The sequence below is a fragment of the Clinocottus analis genome, unplaced genomic scaffold, assembly GCF_023055335.1.
Source record: "Clinocottus analis isolate CAN_PGR_092001 unplaced genomic scaffold, fCliAna1.0.p SCAF_2, whole genome shotgun sequence".
Classification (NCBI taxonomy): Eukaryota; Metazoa; Chordata; class Actinopteri; order Perciformes; family Cottidae; genus Clinocottus; species Clinocottus analis.
In genome coordinates, this window is record NW_027175931.1 from 6324050 (window position 1) to 6341318 (window position 17269).

Here is a 17269-nt window from a genome sequence, read left to right on the forward strand (position 1 = left end):
GTTTGCAATCTGAGCTTCTGTATCTGAGAGGCGGTCTGCTTTTATTATTTGTATTCAATACTTATACCGTATTTGTATGAGTGTATCTCCCTTGCCATCTCAGCCTGGTGACGAGCCCAGAGGCTCTGCTCTAAATGGCTCACAGTGGCACTGGCAGCTGGCTTGGACCCTCCCAGGGGAGAAAACATTTTAGCACTTCATAAATTCCTAACAAGGTTTCAAATTGCAGACGTTTCCATCCTTTTCTCTGCTCCAGCAGCTCTCAACAAGCAATGAGACACTCCAATGACCTGCTCACGTACGCACACCCACATCAGCTCAACGCTCATTTGTTGTTACAAATTAGGAATACTCATTCAAAATTATTAGCACACTAAAGATCAATACTGCAGCGCTGTTGTATAGACATTTGTTGACATATTGGTGAACCGGACAGTTGCACTACTTCTGAAATGCAAACAGCTCAGCACTCTCCCTGTGTTAGAGAAACTGGAATATGCATTGTTAAATGTATTCAGATAATGTGAACTGACTGTGGGGGGTTTTCATCCACATGACAAGGAAAAGAAAAAGCAGCCGAGTCCAATCATTGATCACAGAGCTAAATATTGATGAAGCTTTGAACATGCACGTGTTTAATATTATAGGTTATTGTGTGGTATAGCAAAGAGAAGGCCAGCACATGTGACCCATACAACCTAGAAAATGTACTCTTGTTGTTTTGCTTGCAATATTGGGCAATATTTAGCTACAGTGGAAGAAAGTCACATTGTGTTGTTCAAAAACTGCAATGTCACTGAAGTACAATTTTGAGGTAACATTACTTTGCTCTCCATTTTTTGCTACTTCTGGACTAGCTGCAACATTAAATACTGCTTACACTTTAATCCATCAGTAAAATAAGTTATTACTGTATACAATAATGTAATGTCCAAAATGAGTTACATCATCTCTTACTAGGGTGATTTTGTATAATTCATAGTTTTATATCAGATACTTTTTGCTGACAATACCTAGCCCATGTATTTTCATTTGCTGTAGTTGCTTAGTAAAGTTTTTAATGCAGGACTTATAGTACTACTTATAATCTATTTTAAGTAAAGGTACTTCTTCCACCACTGTTTACCTAGCGTTTATAAATATAAATATAAGCTAATCTAGCCGTTAGCGGTCACATGTGTCAAGGATTCAAGGATAATTTATTGTCATTATGCACCACACGTGGACGCACGACGACATTCAGTTGTAGCTTATTTTCAACACAACAAACACATGGACAACTAAACAAAACAAAACCAGTTGTACATTAATGTAGTGTATGTTTTTTTTTTTTAAATTATTTTCTATTACGAGCTAACGTTAGCTTTACTTAGCTAAAACTAACAACTACCAAACATTAACGTTCGCATCCAACAAATAAATCATAAACAGAAACGTTTTACCTGCATTGAGCGTCTCAGGTGTTGTTCCTGCTACATTTTATAACACATTAAGTTAGCTGAGATTAAGCGACCAACAAAGCTGTGGCTTGTTCTTTCTCTTGTATCTAGCGTTAGCTAGAAGTAGCAGAACTGTTTACAAACAGCTGCACGTCATTAAGACTCAAACAGGTGAGGCAATAATTAACAGAGGCCACTGTGCACAAACCTCTTTTATAATAACAGTTTTTGCATACTGGGCGTTTATAAATATTGCATTATATAGTCATAATATCGTAATATGTTTACCTACCACTGTAACAACATTACACTTTGAGTGAGATATAAATCTATAAAACATAATGCTTAACTTTACATTGAGGACATGAAAGAAGGAGCAGCCATTTGCAGCCTGCAGACACAACAGTGAAATAGTGCAGCTCCAGCTTGTGTTAAGGTGTCTGGCCTGACGGGTTTTAGTAGCAGGAGAGTCTGATGACTGAATCTATCTATCTGTTTACCTCCATGACTATGTGTGTGGATACTGATTTCATTTGTGAACGCTCGCAATGCACATTCCTGACACTGCTGCACACAACTATTTGTGAACAATGCACCTCTGGTTCTTACCATATTTCTGTGAATATGTTAGACGTCCACTCTATAGAAATGATACTGAACAGCTGGTTGTATTTTGGTGCACTTTTCCCATCCTTACACACCAGGTAAATGGAACAAGCAATGCTATTTGTCTGGTTGTGTTTCTATCTATATAAGGAAAACAAATGATTGATTATTAGATTTTCTTCCTCCTCCTGAATTGGTTAAATCCTAATCCTTATGGTAATATAAGTAGTGTGTTGTGATTTGACTACCAAATCAGTGTTAACTTCACAAAGCATTTTACATAAGAAACACACTGGTTCCCTCACATATTTGATTTAATAATTAAATATTAAGAAGTACAATATGGTGCCAGGAGAGGAACTTTTGTATTTATGTACAGTCTCCTATATCAAAAAGTTTTAGCCTATTTGAATCTTTTAAAATGCGGTGGAAGGTGTGCTGAGTTCTCAGTGGGTCTGTGGCACCGGCCAAGATGAAAATAATACATCAAAGTCATATTAAATTCTGATTCATTCTCTTTTTTCCAGCTGGCACAGGGAGTATCAATCTTCTCAGTGCTCTGTTGATAATACAGACTGGAGCTGTGAGGGGGGAGATCAAAACCCCACCTGTTCATGGACGGTGCTCAAGGTTAGTGAGAAGGAGAAGATCACTCATGTCGATATTTTAAAACACAGCCTTTACTGATGTTACGAAGTAGACATTTTCTTTATTTATGACACATGAAATATTCAGGTGATTATACACTCTTTGTAAATGTGGCTTTTGAGTTGGTGTAATATTTCGCCAAAAAGAATATGATTATATAGAAGGAACAAAAATGATTTGCGAAAACTATTTGCAAAAATAAAATAACATTTTCTTCAATGAGAAAAATGTGCCGGACACAACTGGCACACATCAAAGTTTTCTTCAAATACATTTTGGTTACTTAGTTAATTGATACTTTGAACGTTACGGCGCCACAATAGCAGACGGCTGGAGAGAAGTAGATCAAAGCAGTGTGTGGTTGCTTGGAAAGCTTCTATTCTGTGCAAGCATCGGAGAAATTGGATTAGGATTTATGTCATGGCTGTTTTGATATTCGTCTAATTCACATATGAAAAGTATGTGAGAGCAACTCAATTTAGACTGACTGAGTGATAGCAAGATTGATTTAATTTAAAAAAAAGAAATGGACTGGTGGAAGGGTGCATATCACTGCACTGCTCGTTTTCCTAATTGACTAAGCTCAGGAGTCGGGCCACAAACGGTCCGGTGACGCAGGTACATCACCCCACAGACCTCACAAAGAGCACGGTGTCATGCCCCAACAAACGGCCTCAGGGCCTAACCACTTACTACATTGCCCGAGAGGAAATCAGTAATTGGCATAATTTTTCATGAGCTCAACCGTAAAGGTGAAATAAATGACACTGTTCAATAATGCATTATATGCATCTATAATTGACTATGATTTTTTCCCCGTTAGGATATCTTCACGGAGAAGGGAAGAAGGAAAAAAATCTTTTCTGTTTTGGGGCCAGAAGAGCATGAATGCAAAAAAAATATACCATAAAATTTGGAGGGGATTACACGTGACTTTGGTTCATGTCACAGGTAACTTAATGCATTACATTTCCTATTTATTCTTTTATAAGATGTATGCAATTTCTATTTTTAAATCTGAGCTTTATTTTTATAGTTTGGCTGCTACACTTGTAGGTTAACATAAGGTTTAGATATTACATGTAATATACTTGATTGCACTCACAAAATAATATTTTGTCATTACACTGCTGCAATTTCCAGTGTTGAGCTAAAGCAACTGCATCATGGATATTGGGGTGGCTTGCAAACACTGATTTATTTAGACCAATACAAGTCCAAAATTAACATTCCTCATAGCTCAATTTTGGTCTCCACCAACTCTTGATGGAAATATCGGACTCTTTAGCTGCTAAATGTTCCACTATGTTCACTCGCTAGTTGGTATATTTCTCTGTCTTCTGTCTGGTGCTGAGCAGGTAGTGTTCACTAAGTGTCAGGTTGGAAAGCAGCTGTCTGCGATGAAAGTGAAAAGTATGGTTGGGAGCCAGAAAACCAAAATAATCCCGTACAAGATTACAAAAGATCTATTATCACCTGCAAAGTGGAAGATGATTTTCTGTGTTAAAAAATACATAGCAATACTTGTTTTTTTTTTGCAGTCTGAGTGATTGAACCAGCAATCCTCCACAAGGCTGTCTGTGGTCTTTCAACTCCACAGACATCGTACATGTGACAAAAACTATGAGTAGAATGTTTGTGTTGCACAGTTTTCAGGAGGGAACAATGTGCATGACATGACTTGAAACTTGTGGGGTTGTTTAAGATATTACAATAATCCAACAGCCATTCATATGTATTTTGTAGGTGCTTCGACAACAATCACAACAATGTACATCATAATCTTGGGGCTTTTCTAACCTGAACATAATGCTGCATTACAATGCATTACATAACTGTACAGAGCTGTAAACACATACTTTAACTGCTTGGCCTTTATGATGTTTATTAGCAGACTGATTCATGCTAAAAGGAAATATATTGTCTGTTTTTTTCATATTCGCAAGACTACTTTGAGAAGAAACACCTAGTGTTAACTTTATTGAGCTGTTTCTCACAGTATTTACACTTTGGTGATGTATTACTTAAAATGTGATTTGGGAAAGCAGCTGCAGTTACGTTCCCACAGCGTTACCGTACAAAATGATAAACAACACCTATGGTTCAGCATCATCAAAAGACTGGGATCCTTCACACAATAGAGCTGATCAGTTGACAGGGTGTAACCAACCATGACAGTGTGCTTTCAGAGCCACTGGGGCGCTTCATTTAAGTTAACTTGCAATCAATGCCGATGGGAGCGAACAGCAGGTAAAGATGAATTCACTAACTGGCTGTTTGGAGAATCCCGAGATGGAAGAAGTCGCCCCAAGATCACACTTTAAATCTCGCGATCACAGCTGAACTATTTTTGGCGCCGCTTGAACAAAACATGTAAAAGTCACAAAGAGAAGGTGTCCCATCTCGTGCATCTGCAGCGTTATGCCAATGGTCCCAGTGCACATGGCAAACCGGTGACAACCGAGTGACTCTCGTTGTGTAGTTACATGTTCTGTCTTTCATGCAGCCGCTGGCTTTATTCATGAACACGCTCTGACATGGGAAGAAGAGAGAACAGCGGGGAGCAAACAGGAAAAGTCAAAGAGAGAATCAGAGAGACAGTGGGATTGATTCAGCTTCCCATATTTCAGAGGGCACTCGCGTTGCATCTGTTGAGCGAGTGGAGCCATTGTCTGAGTTGTCATCGCCACCGCGGTAGGGGGACTCGGCACCGCATGGCAGCGTGGCACCGGGTGCTCCACAGTGACAATGTGACAGCGGGAACCCTGGGTAATTAAAGCAACTCTCTGCTCTGTGCCCTCAGGGCAAGTCTGCATTGGATGTGGAGATCACACTCACATTTGAGACTCACAGTAGCCACAGCAATTCTCCACCTTAACACATCCCTGTTCCCACTCTGTGGATTTATGGATAGCAGCATGGGCATGATTTAAAGCTGTGTTCACAGGAGCTGAAAATAGGATTTGGACCTGTGCATGGCCTATATTTTAAATATAGTGTGCAGGTATTTTCTTTTTCATTTAAACTGATTATATTAGTACAAAAATAAAAAATCACGGATGTTCATTTAGCCATGTAACAAAGTCCATAAACCTAAATATAGCATTTAGCAGCTAGAAGTACTGAGACAAACAATGATTTGCAGACAACAAACCATCAGGGCCAAGCGGTCCAGTATGAGTAAGCATTCCCACTGATCTGATCTGCCCAGAGGCAATACACCATGCACGGAAGTTAAATGACTGTCTTCCAATTTGCTCTCATGAATATTAAGCAGCGCTGTGACAGTAGAAAGGGTTGGCTGTACGCAAGCCGCTGATCCACACCGACAGATCTGTCCTCTGATGTCTAGAAGGGGCGGGCAACGCTAAAGCGAGGCCCCCATAGCAGATGAGCCTCCTCCTCCCCGATCTATTTTCACGTCTTAAATGGGCCAGAGTGGCTGCTTGTCTCATCAAGGGGGAAGCTGGAGACCCTGGACTGTTTCTCACTTAAGTAAAACTGAGCGATAAAGACAGTGATGTCTAAATTATGCTGCTGCTGCAGATGATGAGTGCATGAGAGAGGATCTGGTGAGGGATTGCACTGTAGCAAACTATAGCAGCTCCCTCTACTGCTGATGATGATGAATAAAAACTTCCACGAGTGCAAATCTAATATTGCAAGTGTATGGAGACCCATGTCTGTAATAAAGTCAATAAAACAAAGATTGCATTTAAAGTGTCGCATAGATTCACTGTGTGTTTGCTATGAGTATGAAGCAAGTCAATGCTACTGATATACAGCAGCCTTCGCAATTAAAAGGAACATATTATCTTCATTACATTCATTTTACGTTATTTTCAACACCTTCAATCGTACCTATTAATTAAAATAATGTTTCTAATTTTACCAGGAAGAGAGCAGCACTGTGGCGTTGCCTCTCCTCAGCCCAATTAACAAGAATGAATAACTATGTATTTATAGAAAACCAATGCTAATCCTTTTGACAAACAGTACGGATATATTTATAAATATTCTTTTATGGTTGATTTATTCTTGTGGTGGTGGTAACACGCAGACTGCCAAAAAGTCAAGCTGTAGCTTTTGAATACAGCCTGATATATGTATGCAGATACATACAAACATAAAGAGTCACATTATAAAATCAAGATGGATACTTTATTTGTCCCTGTGGGGAAATTGGTTTGCAGCACAATCACAAGGCATTTCATCACAACACAATCACAAGTCACCACCAGACGTACTTGGACACATCATTTGCATTAGCGACAGACAAACTGATTATGATATGAGATTTCCTGTCAAATCGGAATTGTTTAATAACTCATTTTGAGTGTTTCAAATGTGGGTGTTTAAGTTAGAAAAATAAATTCTTGACAAAATACAACAGCGTCACATACAGTTTATTTACTGAATCTGCGTGTTCCAGCACATCGTTACTGCTTTCATCCAGACAAATCAAATGGGGATGTCTTGCATGATTCTTTTGTACATTTTGCTGCAGTATACATGACAGATGTGTCATCTTTTGAAACGTTGTGACCTTTAATACAGTCTAAAATGAGCTTGTTTGAGCGATGCTTTGCAGCACATTGTGTTGAAACAAAACACACGTGGGTTAACCTACAGGGGCTGAAAAGGTAAGAGAACAATGTGTTGGAATCATGGAGAAAATTAAAGGTGATGCGATAAAGTAATCAATTCGGAAATGTATTGCCATGACATGGTTCCACGAACAGAAAATCACAATAACACAGAATAATTGCCCAGCACTCTCTTGGCATACAGCCGAACTCACGGTCAAGATCTGCCTCTGATTGGCTGGAGTCTTCTATCTGATATAACAACAATATCTGTGCTCATTTATGCAGCAAAATTGAGCTTCAACTAATATGTCTACCACTTTGTTACCAGCTTCTCAAACTATTGTTAAGGCTATGATTAAAACTCAGTGGCATCCTGTCCAAAAGTCTATGTCATTGTGACATGTTGGATGACGAGCAGAGTTCGAGGCCGCTGCCCCATTAATTCAACATCAGAGATGTCTGCGCTTGAAGATTCTCTTTGTGTAATTAACTATTATACTTAAACATGTCTGATTGAGACTTGCATGGATATAATCAAATTGCCTCCAAACTAATCCAATGGTCAGCATACGTGGCTTCTCTTGCTAACGTGATTAAGCGGCAGCGTTCCCGTTGCACAGATGCCTGTTGGCAGAGGCCCTTTCCCTCAGTTAAACATGTAGACATGGCACATAGTGGACAGCCAACCTCATTATGTCAGCGAACATTAAGGTAAGGGGCCTTCAAAAGAGTTGCTGTTGATAGTGTCTTAACGTGACCGCTGTCCACCTGCATGCCGGCGAAGGTAACGGGACGTCCGTGAAGGTTTCAGTGAACACAGGCTGCGACATGAGAGGCCTCTGAGGAGAATGACCTGACACCGATGGCCTTTGACTCTGAAGGATCTTATTTTACTTGCGTTACCTGAATCTGCTATGGCACACAATTCCTTTGGAAAATGGCGGCAAAAAATAACTTTTTCACTTAAGTCCTGCCTTTGTATTGTGAATTTTGGGTGGTGGCTCATCTCAATTGGTCACCGCGTGCTAGATTTTATTATTCCGCGTGCTTACAGGCCACAGTTAACCAAGACTCACCTCAATCTACGTATTTTTAGAGTAAGTCAAATAAATCATTGCAAACTGTACAGGACAGACCATATAATGACTTTCTCTGTTTTGGTTGCTATTAGCTTAGAGGGAAACATAATTGCTGCAAGGATTATGTCCTGGGGCAACGTTTTTTCAAATAAAGGAAACGCTGCGTTTGAATATTGCATGCGAGATGGTCGGGGTGGATGTTGGGCGTACAAAATGCAGGATTTTGACTCAAAAGCGTGAGGTGTAATGTTGTCGGTGGCTCCGTTTAGGCAACAAAAACATTCGGTAAAAGTGAAGGGGTAGATTGTGGTTTGGGTTCACCAGACCAACCATAATGATGCACGAGCAGATATCGTAGGACAAAGTAATGAAATGTGTTATACATATTTTAGTTGTCAGACTGAAATCATAGTTTAGGTTGCATTTGTGGTTGTAAATTAGTCGTGTATAGTATATACATGTAATTTTAAGAGACAGGCTTGCTCTTTGATATTGAATTTTCCAAATACATTTTTCCTGTCTCCCATTTTTGTTTTGGAAAAGACATTGCTTTCAACTGTGCCACCAGTGCAAGTCTTCCAGCCGTTAGCTGTTTGTTGTTTTACTTTTGAACTTATTTTGAAAAATGCAATACAAATATGCTGCTCTTCCTGTTAGTGTCGTACAGGTATTAATGTCATTTAGAGGCCATGGCGGCCCTTTGAAGATATACCGCTATCCCTGTTTTGTCCAGGAGACGTCTGTGACCAGCAGCTGGTGGAGTGTGTTAATGTTGATGTCACAGCAGCTGGCTGCTCTCATCCTGTTAGCTCTGGCTGCCATTATCAGCCCCCCTCCTCCCCCTCCTCCTCCTCCTCCTCTTCGTCCTGCTTTAAAGCTGCTGCTACTGCTGCTGCGTGCCACGCTCATTTTAATACTCCAGACTCATTTGACCGTCTTTATGGACTTATCATATTAAACATTTATCGCAGCCATTTCCCTAAACCAAGCATGTTTATTCAACACTTAAGGGACCACAGCACGGCTCCTTTCAGCATCCCCCCTCCCCTTTCCCACTCCCGCCACACACACATAAACACTTTATTTTCTTCTTTTCCTTGTTGCTCTCCTCCTCTCTCCTAACCCCCCTCCCCCCAGGCTCTCTTTATTACAACCCTGCTCTATATGTGCCACTGCCGGAATTAAACAAATATTTCTGTGCAATTCCTTCCCCTATGATCTCACGGCCATCCTCTCCGCCGGAGGCTGGGACACCGGGGGTCCCGTGCCGAGTGAAGCCCGGCAGTCGTGCGTACACAAATGCATTCTGAGCATTTAGAAATTTCGGATGAATCGAGTTTTAATTGAATCATCTGATCAAACACAAATTAGCATAATCACTTGATGGGATGGATGGTCCAGATAGAGAGACCCAGAGCAACACATAATAGACCTCATCTTGGCAACAGTCTAAGGGTACACTTAGCAACATGTAAACAGTTGCATGCTTCTGGGGACAGGACTGCGTCCAAATTACCTTCCTTTGTACAAACAATACCTCCAATTCTCTCTTTCCTTCAACCGCGGAGCCACTGCAGAATGATCTATTCGCTGCAAGGCGACCCTATAATCAAATGCACTGCTGCCAGGCCCTGCACCCGCATATTTGATCTTGGACAAGATGGCTTACTGCAGCATCACACCGTGGTCTGAGCAGAGGAGGTCTGGGAATTCTAGGAATACCACAAAGTGCTAAGATTATTGACAATGCACTCAGTCTCACACGGGGCCGGGGGATCGATGAGTGGCGAGAAGGACATAAATCAGACTCCTGTGGCTCCACTCCATGTCACACCCTCACCCACCCAGATCCCCAATTAAATGCGCGCGCACACACACACACACACACACACACAGGCAAGTATGCATGCACACAAGAACACACATCTCCCTACAAATATAGGTACTTGCACATAAACACCCGCCACTACACAACAAAGCACCCACTTTACACACCTCACACACGCATGCACACACTCTCACACACCTTACCTCAACTCCAACAAGATGACAGCGCTTTAAAAATGGCTGGCTAAAAATAACCGCCACTAACTTGGTCTTAAATCTTAGCATCTGTGCCAGGTATAAAAATAAAGAGCAGTGTCGAGAAACCAAGCTGGACCCATTTGTCTTTCTGTCACGCTGTCTATCCGCCTTTGCCTCCATCCCTTAGCCTACTTTAATATTCAGGCTGTGGCACATCAGGCTCACGATGAAATATCTCCTGGAAATGTGGTCTTGAATAATCTGATTGAGAAGTGGATGAGAAATATTCAGCAAAGATGCAATGGTTGGAAAAAAAATGCAGAGAGGTCGAAGGGACATGTGTGATTTTTTTTCTTCTTCTTCTTTTTGGCATACATCAGGGAAGTCCATGAGAAGGGAGAGGAAGAAAAAAGAAAAGAGACGGAGCTGGAGACACGTTAGAGAGCTACAATGCGTCAGGCACATGCATCAGGCCAGAGTCGCAGGGATCAATTCAGCCTTGGGCCTCGGAGTGTGTCGAGTTCAAAGCCTGGGCCCGGCATGTGGAGGACTGGATTAGAAGGCAGTATTTATGAGGTCCAGCGTGAATGTTTGTCTTGGTGGGTGATGGATAAGCAAAGTCCTCGCACCTCCTCCACCTGTCCCACAATGAACAAAAGCTCTAGCGGGGCACTCAAACACAAGAACTGTGGCTTTAGTGCGCCGTGTACAACCGATTCAGTGCATTGTGTACATGTAGAAACTCTATTTGGTATAGGGAAAGCTTGTGGTTTTGGTTAAATGCCACTGCAATAAATAAGTAAACACGCCTTAAGTCACTATTGTCACTTTCCTTAACCTAAATGTCATGTGATCATAACCACAATTTACTGACTGGATATTGTTGAAGAACATGACACACGTAAGTGAATAATTCCTCCTCCATGCACATTAGTATTATAGAAATGCTATTTCTGAGAAAATAAGATATTAATGCTGCATATTTAAACTCTTTTTGTATACAGCAGAGCAGATAAAATGAAATAAAGTGACTATAAAACACAATACAAACTTGGATTTGGAAGGGAATCCATCCACAAATACCATGTTACTAATAACATAATGTATGTTGATCAGCGAGGTAACCCCAAATGATCCGTTGATTTGAAAATGCACATATCAAAGTGCTGCTTATCTCTTTTTAATTGGTGATAAATTCAACTTACGGGTAGGGAAACTAAGATTTTTCCATATCATTTATACTCTGGTTGTTACCCTTTTAATACCTCTGGATGCACTAGCTGCTGTCACAGTATGTGTCGGTAACTGAAGCTTTAGGATTCATGTATCCTCAATACAGCCGTTACTCGGTTGGCCACAATGTTGATATTATTACAGTCAGACAAAGTACTTTCATGCTGCTGATATGAAGTGAATCAGCACCAAGCTGTACATCGTCACTGATGGGTCAGAGAAAAGGTGAGGAGACTGGGAGAGAGAAAGCCGCAAGTCAAGATATCTCATGTCAGAGGCAGGCGTTTTCAAAACTTCGACACTTCACTTCCAAAAATCGAAATCAAGATAGAAGCACTCCAGCACAGGGGAGCAGAAGCGCCTCTTTCTTGACTTAGTCAGTTTTAACCTGTCAAATAAAGCTTTTACGCCATGTCCTCCGCTACAGTACCTGTGCAGTGCAGCACAGTAATATAACATGTCACTTTGACAGGTGCTGAGTGAATTAAAAACATCCTCTCTACTGAGAACCCCGTCTGAGAGGGAAACCCCCGCCAGATGTACTACAACTTCACTTTGCACGCATGATCAAACACCTACATCTGGGTGCCGAGGGCTCCTCTGCTCTTCCCTGCAGATGCTAAATGATATCGTTAACATTTTAATGCAAGAGACATTTACACGCGGGCTCGCGCAATTACAACTCTGATTCAGTGGAAGCCAGACAGACACAGTGTGATCGGTAATTAGATTTTACATTGGGTGAAACGCAACGCACACACACACACACACACACACACACACACACACACACACACAGACGCACACACACCAGTCGCCAAAGCTTGCTCCTAATTAGAGAGCTAGACAGGCTCGAGGAGGTACGGTACAGTAGAGTAGCCCTCATTATACAGCTGGGATGTATGAACTAGGGGATATCTATTATGATCACACATTAGGGTATCCATTACCCAACATTAGCAGCCCTTTCAACTGGAATCACACACTGACTTCTGAATGTAACCCAACAAACCCTCTTATAACTCACAGAAGTGAGCAGGAGTTAAGTGGGTTTGTAAACTTAATTTAGCCCATTAGATATTCATACCAGAGTGCGACTGCACCAGATGATCTATCGTTTGACTGTGCGCTACGTGTTTGCATGGGGTAATTTAATTTCATGAGCTGTGATAGCGCTTGGGCAACCAAACCCTAATTGGTAATTAGTAAACAGACTAATGCCTGGTCAGGTTTCACTCCGTTGCCTTAACGGAGCCGGTGAACGGCCACCGCGGCCGATGGGAGGCCGCTGATCGTTGGACATCTTCACGCAGGATTGACAATCCCTTCACAGCTCCAACAAATGGGGCTCTCATCAGTGCACTGCCTTCATCGCCTCGTGCCTCGTGTGGATTTATTGCCATGCAAAAATCCGGTTCCCCCCCCCCGTTCTAGTCGCAGCCAAGTTCAATCCATCTATCCACCCGGGTCCCTGTAGCGTTTTCCTCCGGAGTTTCAGGTTGCTAATAATGTGGGGTCATGTAAAATTGGCAGGCTAACTGATGTTGGCAGCTATTTGCAGTACTGTGAGCTCCACTGGCTGAGATGCTTTGGAAGAGCTTCCTTCTTCCAAAGTGGATCTGCCTTCACCCCGAGAAATGTCACAGCTAATTGAGATAAAAATTTGATTGCGTGATCCCCTGACCTCTGCGTAAATATTCATTTATTGAAGACGTCGGAGATAAGCCCTTTTAAGTCACGAGCATCAGGTTAAGCCGCCTGTATGTCTACAAATCACCGCAGTCTTCGTGGGGACTGTGCGAGAAGCCGTGCCTCATTATATCTTTGCAATGAGAATTTGAATCGGCCAGTTTAGCTTGCTGTGGTTTTGCCTAGAGGCAGCTTTCAGGGAGAGATATTTAATATGTTACCTCTTCTGTACTGATGACTGAATTTATAGATTCTACTTTGATGAGCACAGGAAATAGAACAGGCAGGAATACGAGGAGAAAATGAACCTGTTTGCGGGTGAATATGTCAGATTGAACGTTGTCATGACTCAAGGGTTGTTTCAGGACTGCGGTTGTCTTTTGCTTCCTTTTGATGTAACTTGCAACGATAACGATTCTGCAGGTTTGTATCTATTTTCTTTCCTTGTTTTTGTTGGTATCGGTTGCTGAGTTCATTGAGCTGACGTAAATACAGTGAAATGACCACAAGGCAATGTGGAAAAGAAAACTGGTTGCCATTTGGCCACTTATCACCTCACACACTGATGTAACAGGATGTGATTAGCTGCTAATCAAGTAACACTGGGTCAACTCAGAGCCATACTCTAAAATCATACTATATATACTGTCCAGTCTACTATTTCCATTCTGCCATTTTGTATAGAGGTGTCTGGTTTGTCGAAGAAGCGTCATTACACCCAACATCGTGGACAAAATGATCCGACCGAATTGAGAGCCGTAGACTCGGATCGCTCTGAAGAGTGTTTGATCTTGACGTTTTGCCATCCACACAACAACACACCATATAGTTTTCTACCAACACGTATAGAGTGAAAGAGGGAACGTTTTTTTCGGACGCAGCCCCTGACACCCATTAAGGAGGTTACCATAGAGACAGGCCAGTGAGCATGTGATAGGCCTAACTCGGAAACAGCAAGAATTGTCTGGAATCCAATCGCCGTGCTGGTTTCCATCTACAAGGTCACTCATTCATTTTGACAACGCCTGCTCAGCCGACGAACACCCACATTTTCATGATAATCAACAAAACATCCGACGGCAGAGGACAAAGTCACACGGCGATGCCTCTGTACGGGGATGGAGAAATCAAATCAAATGACAACGCAAACAGAAAGTGATGAAAGCTCCATGATTGCGGCGCGAATGACAAACACGAAACGTGTAATGTCTGCACTCAACGCTGTCTTACTGCTTAATCCCTATCAGTTGTTTGCCACAGGCCTCCTTCAATAATCCCTTATGCAATAAACGGACACAATCTTGCATGGCAGTTGATCTAATGTCAGAGTCAGATGATTATGATTAATGAGGATTCCTTATTGTTCCTTTATGAGTTTCCGCACAAGCTGGGCTGAGGGAGATACCATTTTATATGGAGTCGGTGTCAATAAACCGTACCGTATGAGGGTTGCCTCGCCGCTGAAAAAGGCGACGACACAGAAAACAAAAATCCATTTCGAAGCCTTATTTTATCATCCCGGCCAGAAGGGAAAATCCATTTTGGGGACACGCGATATCATATCACTGCCCCTCGATGTGGTTTAATGTATTCATACCTGTAAATCCCCAAATTTTAGCTATGTGAATTCTTGACCCTTAAAATAAAACGCAACCAACCCGCAGGCTGGATTTTGTTTCAATACGTGAACAATCCCCATCTTGTCCCCCCCGATGTGTTTTCTCACAGACATGTTTCCATTTTCTTTCCTTCTCCCTCTCCTTCTTTTGACTCTCCCTTTTTTTTTTTCCATCTTCCCCTGTTTTCGTACACACCCAGTCAGCCATAATCCCTCCCTGTAGAAGGGGCTCTGGCCAATAAGTGAATGCAATAAGCTGTATCAATTTTCTGCTATTGATTATAGATACGCTATATGAGCACACAAATATGCGTGCACGGTGTCAGCCGCATGCATGTGTGCACTGGTGTGCACACGCACTCACGCAAATACACATGTGTGCAAGACAACACAGACAAGACGCACAACCAAATCTGGGTGTTTGAATACAGAATTTAAATGGAGAATCAGACTTATGGAAATTTAAATGGAAACATTTATTTTGTGTGTGTGTGTGTTTGTGAACTATTTGTGAAAAAAGTGACCTTTGTGGAATGTGTCTCATCAACAACATCACACTTTTTTTTATTTTCTTAATCACTAGCATGAACAATTTGTACTAAAGGTGATAATTTTCTCCCTGCAAACTAAATGTATAAGTAAATGGCATGAAGCTGAATTCAAATTAGTGACAAAATGTGATGCACAGATGTTGGAAACATTCTAACTGATAAATACAATTGTACTTTTGACATCAAATATGTTCAAAATGAAAATATGGATTACAGATTCTTTAATATGTATAAAAATTGCCAATGTTAATGCAATATATCAATTTTGGCCACTTTAAAATTGAAAAAATACGCTCACTGTGGGGGAGGGGGAAGGGGTTAAACCAAATGTCCATTATACCAAATACGTCACTTATTGCTAAGGGCCACAGTGGAGCAAGGTTGTGACAGAATAAGTATCATTAGGAGTCAAATAAAAAATAATTCATTGGATGCAAATTAAAAATAATTAAAGCTGGACCCTAAAAATCATACATAACTAACACAATCAAACTAATTAATTAAATACAGGCCCATACAAACAAAATGTATCCGTTGTATTTAATCTGACTCAGGATGTCTGAAGGCCAGAGATGTGTCTAAAGGTTTGTAGGAGAGCTTTAAAACGCAATTCATGCCTCGCCCGTTTCTCTCTCCCTCTATCAAGGCTGTCAGCCTTTTGACAACCATATAAAATCCATTTCATGTGGGTCACAGGTGACCTCCATCCTCCCTCTCTCCAGTCACTTCGCTGTCTACCGGTGATTTGCCTCCTGCAATAGGTAATGAGCGCTAATAAAAAAAGATGAGCCGGTGAAACTTACCATTCAAGATGCTCTGGAAGAAGATAAAAGCCAATATCCACATGCCCTGCTCCGTTCAATCCCCCCAAGCTATGCTTTCTCTTCTTCCTCCGACCGGTGCCTCCCTGGGTTTCTCTTCTGTGCGCTTGGGGTAAGGTTAAACATTTGCCACTGTCTTGATGCAAACCGGTCCAAGTATCTACTTTTAATATCTCCTTCCTACTTTTTCCGTGACACGCGTTTCGTTTCCTTTTCTGAGCCCTCTCTTTGCGCTTGGAACATAAATGCGCCTCTGTGATTGTCTTGGGGAGAGAGAGAGAGAGAGCTGAGCTCAGACTCTCCTCCTCTGCTCCGCGTCTTGCTGCTTCTCCCTGTTATTCAAAAGGATGCTGAAGGGGTGAAGCCCAGGTGTGTGTGTGATGCTGAGTCAGAGCCGGGTACGAGCGGATCCTGAAACAAAAAGGAATGCAAAAAAAAAGAGAGGCTAAACTAAATCTTACAACAACAAAAAGCGCAGCTTATCTAAATAAAAGGCTGACTGGCGGATCATCCTTAGGGAGAACAAAATACTATTTCACCAAATTAAAATAACTAAAAGAGCAAAGAAGCAAACAAGGAGGAGAGGGTGGTAGAATAAGAATGGAAATCAGGTTTTTTTCTGAGACTCCAAAGTCAGATCATCTTCATCGCCTCTGAGCGTCCAGCAAGAGGCGAGCAAGCGCATCTTCCCCGCTGCCGCTCTCTAATCGCTCCTCACTGACTCTCTGAGCATTACACAGAATAACCCTCTCCCTGCCCCTGCAGACGCTTTAATTCCTCTTTGCCTTAAAGGAGCAGAGGCGGTTACCGCTCGGTCCTGGGGGCAAGGTACTTCTGGAGGTGAGAGAGCGCACAGTGCGAGAGGCATTTGCATTACGGAAATGAGCCGCACCTGACGCACCTAGGAAAACATTTTTACGCACGGAGATGCACCGGCGCTGCGCTGCGGTGTGCAGGTGCACTCATACCGC

At 41.8% G+C, this 17269-nt stretch overlaps 1 protein-coding gene across 3 annotated transcripts in view; it reads right to left on the reverse strand.

Annotated features, from left to right (window-relative positions):
• dscamb (Down syndrome cell adhesion molecule b) overlaps positions 1-17023 on the reverse strand; it is a 109124-nt gene extending 92101 nt beyond the window's left edge. For all 3 annotated transcript variants that reach the window (XM_068584497.1, XM_068584496.1, XM_068584498.1), the window contains exon 1: positions 16281-17023. In XM_068584497.1, the coding sequence (XP_068440598.1) occupies positions 16281-16323 (43 nt within the window). In that variant the 5' untranslated portion in view covers positions 16324-17023. The remainder of the gene's footprint in view (positions 1-16280) is intronic.
• Between the last annotated feature and the right edge of the window lie 246 nt (positions 17024-17269).